This window comes from Chiloscyllium plagiosum, chromosome 15, assembly GCF_004010195.1.
Source record: "Chiloscyllium plagiosum isolate BGI_BamShark_2017 chromosome 15, ASM401019v2, whole genome shotgun sequence".
Taxonomy (NCBI): Eukaryota; Metazoa; Chordata; class Chondrichthyes; order Orectolobiformes; family Hemiscylliidae; genus Chiloscyllium; species Chiloscyllium plagiosum.
The window spans coordinates 67,214,621-67,226,899 of NC_057724.1; the positions used below are offsets into that span (position 1 = coordinate 67,214,621).

Genomic DNA, 12,279 nt, shown 5'->3' on the forward strand with positions numbered 1-12,279 from the left:
CCCACCCCCCCCCTCCTCTAGCTTATCTCTCCATGCTTCAGGCTCTCTGCCTTTATTCCTGATGAAGGGCTTTTGCCCGAAACGTCGATTTTGCCTGTCCTCGGATGCTGCCTGAATTGTTGTGCTCTTCCAGCACCACTAATCCAGAGATGGACATCCAGCTGCAATGTTGTCACTCAATGATAGACAACTGGCAGCCCGTTGATTTACAACTATCAGAAAGATTGATTAACACTGATGGTGGCAGGAACATTGTCTTCTACTGATTGACAGTTGTCATTCCCAGTGAGTGACAGCTGTCAGCCCTGCTGATGTCAGTCTGGGTAACCAACAGGCGTCAGTCCTGCTGATTGACAGCTGTTGGTCCTGGGTTATTGACAGCCATTGGTCCTTTAATAGATTGACAGATCCCTGGTGATTGACAGGTCCCTGAGAAGTGATAGGTCCCTGGTTACTAGAGGTTCTGGGTTACTGACTGGTTCCTGGTTACTAACAGCTCCCTGGTTATTGAGAGGTTCAGGGTTACTGACAGTTTCCTGGTTACTGAAAGGTTCTGGGTTACTAAAGGCCCTAGTTACTGAGAGGTTGTGGGTTACTGACAGTTTCCTGGTTACTGACAGGTCCCTAGTTACTGACAGACTCCTAGTTACTGAGAGGTTCTGGGTTACTGACAGACTCCTAGTTACTGACAGTAACCTACAACCTCGCAGTAACTAGGGCCTGACAGTTTCCTGGTTACTGACAGATCCCTAGTTACTTATAGACTCCTAGTTACTGAGAGGTTCTGGTTACTGACAGACTCCTAGTTACTGACAGGCCCTAGTTACTGAGAGGTTCAGGATTACTGACAGTTTCCTGGTTACTGACAGACTCCTAGTTACTGAGAGGTTCTGGGTTACTAACAGACTCCTAGTTACTGACAGACCCTAGTTACTGAGAGGTTCAGGGTTACTGACAGTTTCCTGGTTACTAACAGCTCCCTAGTTACTGACAGACTCCTAGTTACTGAGAGGTTCTGGTTACTGACAGACTCCTAGTTACTGACAGACCCTAGTTACTGAGAGGTTCAGGGTTACTGACAGTTTCCTGGTTACTAACAGCTCCCTAGTTACTGACAGCTCTGAGTTTACCCGCAGCGCTGGCTCCAGCTGAACTCTGACTCGGCGCCGCCTCAGGAACAGGAAGCTCCGGCCTCAGGCGGCTGTTGGGAGGATTTCCGAGGCCGATCCTGAAACAAAAGCCCGGCCGCCATGGACAGGCTCGGCACTTCCGACAGCCTGGCCGCCAAGAGGCCACCCCGCCTGGCTACCGGCTCCGGACAAACCAGCGCCGATTCACCGGAAAGGTAACGGAGGACAGGCCGGGGACTGGGCCCAGGCGGCGGGCTCTGCTCAGGGATCCGGGCACGGTGCGTGGATCCCGGACTGAGTCTGCATTGGGATCCGGGCATGGTGCATTGGGATCCCAGGCGCGGTGCATGGATCCCGGGGCTGGATCTGCTCAGGGAGCCCGGGCACGGTGCATGGATCCCGGGCTGGGTCTGCATTGGGATCCCGGGCTGGGTCTGCATTGGGATCCGGGCACAGTGCATGGATCCCGGCGTGTGTCTGCATGGGAATCCCGGGCGCGGTGCATGGATCTCGGGCTGGGTCTGCATTGGGATCCCGGCGTCTGTCTGCATTTGAATCCCGGGCACGGTGCATGGATCCCGGGGCTGGATCTGCTCAGTGAGCCCGGGCGCGGTGCATGGATCCCGGCGTCTGTCTGCATTGGGATCCGGGCACGGTGCTTGGATCCCGGGCTGATTCTGCATTGGGATCCCAGGCACGGTGCATGGATCCCGGGGCTGGATCTGCGCAGGGAGCCCCGGCGCGGTGCATGGATCCCGGGCTGGGTCTGCACTGGGATCCGGGCACGGTGCATGGACCCCGGGCTAGGTCTGCATTGGGATCCGGGCACGGTGCATGGATCCCGGGGCTGAAACTGCTCAGGGAGCCCGGGCATGATGCATGGATCCCGGAGCCTGTCTGCACTGGGATCCGAGCACGGTGCATGGATCCTGGGCTGAGTCTGCACTGGGATCCTGGGCTGAGTCTGCACTGGGATCCGGGCACGGTGCATGGATCCCGGGCTGAGTCTGCATATGGATCCCGGTCTGGGTCTGCATTGGGATCCGGGCATGGTGCATGGATCCCGGGCTAGGTCTGCATTGGGATCCAGGCACGGTGCATGGATCCCGGGCTGGGTCTGCATTGGGATCCGGGCACAGTGCATGGATCCCGGGCTGGGTCTGCAGTGGGATCCGGGCACGGTGCATGGATCCCGAACTGGGTCTGCACTTTCGGACATGAATCCCAAAGAAGAATGCAGAGAGAGTGCACATCAGCCCTGCGTGAAGGTGCAGACTGGGCAATGCGTTTTCAACAAATTTTCCCAAAATTTTCACGTTTAACCAGAGCGCTGCATTAATTGGATTTCAATATTTGCGCCTATCCAACTTATTACAAATGGTTTTCTTCCCTGAGTCTAATTATTTTCTTAACAGGCTAGTGTAAGAAATTGGTGAAGTTATGTTAAAAGTAGTGGACTCACAATGAGAGCGAGCTGACTGCAGTGTACTGGTCTTCACCATTTCTGCTCCTAAATTAGGAACAAGGGTAGGCCATTCGGCCCTTCCAGCCTGTTCTATCATTCAATGACTTCAGGGCTGACCTGCGACCTAACTCCATATATGTACCTTGGGCCCATAGCCCATAATACTGCTGCCTAACAAAAAAATTATGTATTTTAGATTTTAAATCTAACATCTGACCCAGCATCCACTGCCATTCATGGAAGAGAGTTCCAAATACCTACCAACTTTTGTGTATCAAAGTGCATTAAAACATTTCTTCTGACCCTAATTCTCAGACTATGTCCCTAGTTCTGGAATGCCAAACCTGTGGAAATAGTTTATTTATGCACAAACATTGTTTTGTTTATTCAGTTTCCTTATCCCATTGGCAGACTGGTTACTGTGATTAAAAACAATGACTGCAAATGCTGGAAACCAGATTCTGGATTAGTGGTGCTGGAAAAGCACAGCAGTTCAGGCAGCATCCGAGAAGCAGCAAAATCGACGTTTTGGGCAAAAGCCCTTCATCAGGAATACAGGCAGAGTGCCTGAAGGGTGGAGAGATAAATGAGAGGAGGGTAGGGGTGGGGAGAAAGTAGCATAGAGTACAATAGGTGAGTGCGGGAGGGGATGAAGGTGATAGGTCAGACAGGAGGGTGGAGCGGATAGGTGGAAAGGAAGATTGGTAGGTAGGACAGGTCATGGGGACAGTGCTGAGCTGCAAGTTTGGAACTGGGGTGAGGTGGGGGAACAGAAAATGAGGAAACTGTTGAAGTCCACATTGATGCCCTGGGGTTGAAATGTTCCGAGGCGGAAGATGAGGTGTTCTTCCTCCAGGCATCTGGTGGTGAGGAAACAGCGGTGAAGAAGGCCCAGGACTCCATGTCCTCTGCAGAGTGGGAGGGGGAGTTGAAATGTTGGTTCACAAGGCGGTGTGGTTGATTGGTGCGGGTGTCCCGGAGATGTTCCCTAAAGCGCTCTGCTAGGAGGAGTCCAGTCACCCCAATGTAGAGGAGACCGCATCGGGAGCAACGGATACAATAAATGATATTGGTGGATGTGCAGGTAAAACTTTGATGGATGTGGAAGGCTCCTTTAGGGCCTTGGATAGAGGTGAGGGAGGAGGTGTGGGCGCAGGTTTTGCAATTCCTGCGGTGGCAGGGAAAGGTGCCAGGATGGGAGGGTGGGTTGTAGGGAGGTGTGGCCATGACCAGGTAGTCACAGTGGGAACGGTCTTTGCGGAAGGCGGAAAGGGGTGGGGAGGGAAATATGTCCCTGGTGGTGGGGTCTGTTTTGAGGTGGCGTAAATATCGGCGGATGATTTGGTTTATGCGAAGGTTGGTAGGGTGGAAGGTGAGCACCGGGGCGTTCTGTCCTTGTTACGGTTGGAGGGATGGGGTCTGAGGGTGGAGGTGCGGGATGTGGACGAGATGCGTTGGAGGGCATCTTTAACCAAGTGGGAAGGAAAATTGCGGTCACTAAAGAAGGAGGCCATCTGGTGTGTTCTGTGGTGGAACTGGTCCTCCTGGGATCAGATACGGCAGAGGCGGATGAATTGGGAATGTGGGATAGCTTTTTTGCAGGAGGTAGGGTGGGAAGAGGTGTAATCCATGGGCACCCTTATGGGCCCCAGCAATGCCTGTCTCTTTGTTGACTACGTAGAACAGTCCATCTTCCATAGTTACACTGGCACCACTCCCCACCTCTTCCTCCGCTACATTGATGACTGCATTGGCGCCACCTCGTGCTCCCTCACCTCCATCCAAGGCCCTAAAGGAGCCTTCCACATCCATCAAAGTTTTACCTGCACATCCATCAATATCATTTATTGTATCCATTACTCCCGATGCGGTCTCCTCTACATTGGGGAGACTGGACGCCTCCTAGCAGAGCGCTTTAGGGAACATCTCTGGGACACCCACACCAATCAACCACACCGCCCTGTGGCCCAACATTTCAACTCCCCCTCCCACTCTGCCAAGGCCATGGAGGTCCTGGGCCTCCTTCACCGCCGCTCCCTCACCACCAGACGCCTGGAGGAAGAACACTTCATCTTCCGCCTCGGAACACTTCAACCCCAGGGTTTCAATGTGGACTTCAACAGTTTCCTCATTTCCGGTTCCCCCACCTCACCCCAGTTCCAAACTTGCAGCTCAGCACTGTCCCCATGACTTGTCCTACCTGCCTATCTTCTTTTCCACCTATCCGCTCCACCCTCCTGTCTGACCTATCACCTTCATCCCCTCCCCCACTCACCTATTGTACTCTATGCTACTTTCTCCTCACCCCCACCCTCCTCTCATTTATCTCTCCACCCTTCAGGCACTCTGCCTGTATTCCTGATGAAGGGCTTTTGCCCAAAACATCGATTTTGCTGCTCCTCGGATGCTGCCTGAACTGCTGTGCTTTTCCAGCACCACTAATCCAGACTTGTTATTGCAATAAATGGTGGGGATTGGCCAAAGGTGGTAGATTTCAGCAGTGCCAACGCAAGGAGAGATAATAAATACTGACCTTGCTAGGGACACCCAGACCCCTTGTAAAAATTAAAAAAAATAGTTAGGCTGGTGAGTATGATTTGGGTGGTCATCTGGAACTCACATTGGAAACTGTCTCATTGTGTAGCTGAAGTCTCGTTCTCACGTTGCAGGTACCTACATTATGCAGTGTGGCAATATCATCTTGTACTAAGGGATAGATTGCAAACTGATCTAGGAATTCAAGACTGGACATCAGAGGTGCTGTGAGCCATTAGCAGCAGCAGAATTTCACTTACACACAGTCAGTGACCTCATGGCCCACCATATTCCCCACTCCACCATTACTCTCAATCCAGGGGATACACACTCTCTATCACTGACGCTCAGGAGCAACAGTGTGTACTATATACAAGATACACTGCAGAAATTCCACAAAGATCCTGAGACAGCTTCTTCCAAACCCACATACTTTCATCTAGAACAAGGATAGCAGATGCATGGACATGTCACCCCATTCAAGTTCCCCTCCAAGCCACTCTCCATCCTGACTTGGAACTGAATTTTGACAGTTCCCTTTGCTGTCAAAATCCTGGAATTCCCTCCCTAAGGCCATTGTGGGTCCACCTACAGCACATGGACTGCAGCAGTTCAAGAAGGCAACTTAGCACCACCATCTCAAGGGTAGCTAGGGATGGGCAATAAATGCTGACCCAGTCAGTGATGTCCACACCCCTCAAGAGAATACGAAGAATCTAAAATAGGTGGGAAAATAAGTTGGAATGAAGAAATAAGTTTACAAATGGATAGGGGAATGGTCCAAAATTTGGCAGATGCGCTTAATGTGGATAAATGTGAGGTTATCCATTTTGGTTGAAAAAATGAAAAAGCACTTTATTATCTAAATGGAGAGAAACTTCAAAATGAGGGAACTGAGTATCCTCATGCATGAGTCACAGAAAGCCAGTGTGCAGTTATAGCAGGTAATAAGGAATACAGATGGAGTTTGGTCTTATTGCTAAAAGAATGGAGTATTAAAGCAGGCGAGTATTGTTGTAATCGGACAAGGCAATCATGAGACCACTTCTGGAGTACAGCTTTACTCCCCCTTACTTGAGGAAGGATATGACTGTATTGGAGGCTGTTCATAAAAAGTTCACTGAATCAGTTCCCAAGATGAAAGGCGTGTTTTATGAAGAGAGATTGAGCAGTTTAGGCCGATGCTCTCTGGAGTTAGAAGTATGTGAGAAGTATATAAGATGTTAAAGGGGATTGAGAAAGTAGACTTAGAAAGGACGCTTCTTGTTGTAGGGCAACTGAGAATGGGGGGGGGGGGGGTTACATTTTTAAGCTGAGGAGTAGCAGATACAAAACAGGTGAGAAAAGTCACTACTTAGAGTGACATGGTCATAGAGATATACAGCATGGAAACATAGTCCAACTCATCCATGCCGACCAGATATCTTAAATAAATCTAGTCCCATTTGCTAGCATTTGGCCCATATCCCTCTACGCCCTTTGTATAAATATACCCATCCAGATGCCTTTTAAATGTTGTAATTGTACCAACCTCCACCACTTTGTCTGGCAGCTCATTCCATACACATATCACCCTTTGCATGAAAATGTTGCCCATTCAGGTCCCTTTTATATCTTTCCCGCTCACCCTAAACCTATTCCCTGTCGTTCTGGATTCCCCCACCCCAAGGAAAATATCATGTCTATTTACCCTATCCATGCTCCTTATGATTTTATAAATCTCTATAAGGTCACGCCTCAGCCTTTGAAGTTCCAGGGAAAACAGCCCTGGCCTATTCAGCCTCTCCTTCTAGCTCAAACCCTCCAACCCTGGCAACATCTTGTAAAGCCTTTCTGATCCCTTTCAAGTTTTGCAACATCCTACCTATAACAGGGAGACCAGAACTGAATGCAGTATTCCAATTGAGGCTGAACCAATGTCCTGTACAGCCACAACATGACCTCCCAATGCCTATACTCAATGCACTGACCAATAAAGGCAAGGATACCAAATGCCGCCTTCACTCTCTCAAAGAGTCGTGCCTCTGGAATTTAGAGCGCAGTGGATGCCGGGGCGCTGAATAAATTTAAGGATGAAATGGACAGGTTTTCAGTTATTAATGAATTGAAGGGTTATGGAGAGTGAGCAGGAAAGTGGAGTTGAGGCTGAGACGAGATCAGCCATGATCATATCAAATGGCTGAGCAGATTTGAGGGGCTGAATGGTCTGTTCTTGCTCCCAGCTCTTATATACTTATGTCCAATCCTGATTCAATAAAGAGTACAGCAGAACAACCTAAAAAATGAAGTGTCACCTGGTGAACCTACAACACAGAACTAATTAGAGTCATAGAGATGTACAGCACGGAAACAGACCCTTCGGTCCAACTTGTCCATACAGATCAGATATCCCAACCCAATCAAGTCCCACCTGCCAGCATCCGGCCCATATCCCTCCAAACCCTTTCTATTCATATACCCATCCAGATGCCTTTTAAATGTTGCACTTGTACCAGTCTCCACGACTTTGTCTGGCAGCTCATTGCATACACATACCACCCTCTCCGTGAAAACGTTGCCCTTTAGGTCTGTTTTATATCTTTCCCCCCTCACCCTAAACCTATGCCCTCTGGTTCTGTACTCCCCCACCCCAGGGAAAAGACTTTGTCTATTTATCCTATCCATGCCCCTCATGATTTTGTAAACCTCTATAAAGTCACCCCTCAGCCTCCGACACTCCAGGGAAAACAGCCCTAGCCTATTCAACCTATCCATATAGCTCAAATGCTCCAACCCTGGCAACATCCTTGTAAATCTTTTCTGAACCCTTCCAAGTTTCACAACATCCTTCCGATGGGAAGGAGACCATAATTGCACGCAATATTCCAGCAGTGGCCTGGAATATTGCGTGCAATTATTGGAATAGTCCAATGTCCTGCATGTGAAAACCATATAAGCAACAAAGGATACATGGGGCTGAGTTGAATCCCTGACTATCAACATCCTGGAGGTTGTCATTGCACAGAAACTGAAATGGACTTGGCACATGAACACAGTGGCTACATGAGCAGGTCAGAGGCTAGGAATCCTGTAGCGAGTAACTCCTCTCCTGACTCCCTAAAGCCTGTCCATCATCCACAAGTCATAGGTCAGGAGTGTAATGGAATACTCCCCACATGCCTGGATGGTTGCAACCCCAACACTCAGTGGAGTAGTGGACAGTTTGGACGAATGTTACAGGTTGCAGGGGGACTTAGATAAACTGCAGAATTGGGCTGAGAGGTGGCAAATGGAGTTCAATGAAGCTAAATGTGAGGTGATGCGCTTTGGGAAGAATAACAGAAAGGCAGAGTACTGGATCAATGGAAAGATTCTTGGTAATGTGGATGTGTAGAGGGATCTTGGAGTCCATGTGCATAGATCCCTGAAAGTTGCCAACCAGGTGGATAGTGCTGTTAAGAAGGCATACGGTGTGTTAGGTTTCATTGGTAGAGGGATTGAATTCTGGAGCCGCAATATCATGCTGCAACTATACAAAACACTAGTGCAGCCACACTTGGAATATGGTGTACAGTTCTGGTCACCATATTTTGGGAAGGATGTGGAAGCATTGGAAAAGGTGCAGAGGAGATTTACCAGAATGTTGCCTGGTCTGGAGGGAAGGTCTGATGAGGAAAGGCTGAGAGACTTGGGTCTGTTCTCATTGGAAAGAAGAAGGCTAAGAGGGGATTTGACAGACATACATGATGATCAGAGGATTAGATACGGTAGACAGTGAAAGTCTTTTTTCTAGGACGATGGCTTGTACGAGGGGGCATAACTACAAGAGCAGAAAGTCATTCAGACCCTCAAACCTGCTCTATCATTCAATAAGATGCTGGCTGATAGGATTTAAGACAGATGTCAGAAGCAGGTTCTTTATGCAGAGAGTGGTAAGGGCATGGAATGCCCTACCTGCTAATGTAGTCAACTCAGCCACATTAGGGAGATTTAAACAATCCTTGGATAAGCACATGGATGATGTTGGAATAGTGTGGGGGTACGAGCTGAGAATAGGTCGGCGCAACATCGAGGACCAAAGGGCCTGTTCTGCGCTATATTGTTCTATGTTCTAACACTCAAAGATTTGACATGGAAGACATGTCAAGGACAAAGCAGCCACTGAAATGGCACCACATCCACAAACATTCAGTACCTCCACCACCGACGCTCAGTAGCAGCAGTGTATCCTATCTACAAAATGCACTGCAGAAATTTACCAATGATTCTTCGGTAGCACCTTCCAAACTCACAATCACTTCCATTTAGGAGAACAAAGGCAGCGCCACCTGCAAGTTCCCTCCAAGCCACTCCCTATCCTGACTTGGAAATGTATCGCTGTTCCTTCACTGTCACTGGGTCAAAATCTTGAAACTCCCTCTGTAATGGCATTGTGGCTGCACCTATACCATGTGAGCTGGGGTAGTTCAAGGTTCACCACCATCACAAAGGTAATAAATGCTGGCCTAGTCTGTAACTCCAACACCCCCAAATTAAATAACAAAATCCTTAACTCTACCTTAATTTGGGCTCAATGGTAGAAGTCAATAAGATATAAAATCCTGAAGAGTTTTGACGCGGTCGATATGGAGCACAGTCCCTGTTCGGGGAGAACCTAGAATTAGGAGTAACTGTTTAAAAGCCAGTGATAATTCACATAAAACAGAGATTAAGTGATTTTTTTTTCTTTCTAAGGGTTGTCGGTCTTTGAACTTCCTTCTTGAAAAGGTTGAGGAAACAGAGTCCTTAAATATTTTGAAGGAGCGATAGATAGATTCTTATTAAACAAGGTGGTGAAAGGTTATGATAAAAAGGCAATTTGGAAGCACAATCCTATCAGCCAGCATCTTATTGCATGATAGAGCAGGTTTGAGGGTTTGAATGGCTTTCTGCTCCTGATGTGTATGGTTAGCTGGTTCAGTGAAGGCTGCATGACTTTCTGCTTCAGAAGGTGGTGGATATTGTTTAATTATAAGACAGAGGTGGACAAATTCTTGTTAGACAGGGGTATCAAGGGTTCTTAGGGGTGTGTAGTGTGGGCATCTGCCATGATTTTATTGAATGACCGAGTAGGCTCGAATGGTCTAATTCTGCTCCCATTTTACATGTCCAAATGGTAGAGATTGGAGATGTGGCAACTGCCACATTTCTCTAGTTAGCCCACAAGTGCCTGGGGAATGTTGCAGCAATATAAATGGTAGTTTACAAGAGTGGCAACTTGAACCTCAATAGGAGGATTGTACCAGGCTCCTCTCTTAAGCAGACACCTCTTTGAGTCTGAACGTTTCATAGTGCTACATGTACTGGTTGAATCCAATACTTTTCAGTGTGTCATATGGACAGGGATTAACAGAAAGGAGCTACACTCCAGCTCTTGAACTGTTTCCTAATCAGTGAACCGGAAGCTGTGTGCCTACATGTTTTGCTCGGTGGTAAGAGAATGTGCGCTTTGTTTCAATAAAGCATCTGTATTGTGTAAAATCTGAACTGTCACCTTACTGTTAGATTTTACTGAAATGTATTCAGCTACATTTAAGTGCATGCCAGTGAATTAGCTTATACAAGTGGGAGGACGAACCTGGTAAAAGCTTTCTCACCAAAATTTGATGTTTGCCCTAGCGTTTGAGCCCAGTTCAATGCTCATTCTATCATTAGACCTTTACAATGTAACCTCAATAGCGTTTGCAATATAATCTAATTGACGGCGCCACTATTTATTGCCCATCCCTAATTGCCCTTGAGAAGGTGGTAGTGAGCTTCTTCCTGAACCACCATGTCTGGCGTAAGTACATGCACCATACTGTTAGGGAGGGAGTTCCATGATTTTGACTGAGTGATTTTGAAGAAACTGCTGTAAAATTCCAAGTAAAGATGATGTTCTGACTTGCAGGTGTTGGTGTTCCACTTATCTGCTGTCCTTGTCCTTCTACATGGTAGAGGTTATGGGTTTGGAAAGTGCAAAAGTAGAGGGCATAGGATAGGGTGAGAGGGGAAAGATATAAAAGAGACCTTTGGGGCAATTTTTTAACACACAGAGGGTGGTACGTGTATGGAATGAGTTGCCAGAGGAAGTGGTGTAGACTGATATAATTGCAACATTTTTAGAGGCATTTGGATGGGTATATGGATGGGTGCTGGCAGTTGTGACTAGATTGGGTTGGGATATCTGGTCGGCGGGGATGCGTTGTTTCCGTGCTGTACATCTCTGACTCTATTAAAAAGTCACAGCAGAGCAGTGCTGAAAATCTGAGCAAAGTTGAAAATGCATTTTCTGCTGAAACCTTCTTTATAATTTTGCTGCCTCTGGACTATTTCAATGCACTCTCACATTCTGCTTTTGGTAAACTCAATGTAATTCTAAAACTCTGCTGCACCTTGTTATCTATCGCCCTTTTATTAGCTCTGTCAAGCATCACTTTTTGGTTTTAAAATCACTATCATTTTGTCAAAATCTTTTGCAGCCTCATTCCTTTCTATCTCTGTACTCTCCTCTAGCCCCGCAACCCTCTGAGATATCTGCACTCCCCTAATTCTGGTCTGTTGTGCATCCCTGCTTTTAACTCCTTCACTTGTTTGGTGGCTGTGTTTTAAGCTGTGGAGTTTCTAACCTCCATAATTCCCTCCCTTCACCACTTTGCCTCTAACCTCACTTCTCTCCTTCAAGACCCTCAGTGGAAACCTCCATGATCCACCAAGCCTGACAAAATATCTCCTTGCATGGCTTGGTGTTATATTTGAAGCAGTCTGGCGCACTGACCTCTACATCGCTGAAGCCAAACGCCAACTCGAGGACACCTCTTCCTACCGCCCCCTTGACCATGACCCCACCCCCCCATCACCAAACCATATCTCCCAGACCATACAGAACCCCATCACCTCAGGAGATCTCCCACCCACAGCTTCCAACCTCATAGTCCGGGAAACCCACACTGCCCGGTTCTACCTCCTTCCCAAGATCCACAAGCCCGACCACCCTGGCCGACCCATTGTCTCAGCATGCTCCTGCACCACTGAACTCATCTCTACCTACCTCAACACTGTCCTATCCCCCCAGTCCAGGAACTCCCCACATACATTCGAGACACCACCCACGCCCTCCACCTCCTCCAAAACTTCCGTTTCCCCGGCCCC

The 12,279-nt window shown here is 48.1% G+C and overlaps 1 protein-coding gene across 4 annotated transcripts in view; it reads left to right on the forward strand.

Annotated features, from left to right (window-relative positions):
- Window positions 1-528: 528 nt before the first annotated feature.
- mtmr1b (myotubularin related protein 1b) overlaps window positions 529-12,279 on the forward strand; it is a 94,701-nt gene continuing 82,950 nt past the window's right edge. For all 4 annotated transcript variants that reach the window (XM_043705114.1, XM_043705117.1, XM_043705116.1 and 1 more), the window contains exon 1: window positions 529-1,345. In XM_043705114.1, the coding sequence (XP_043561049.1) occupies window positions 1,251-1,345 (95 nt within the window). In that variant the 5' untranslated portion in view covers window positions 529-1,250. The remainder of the gene's footprint in view (window positions 1,346-12,279) is intronic.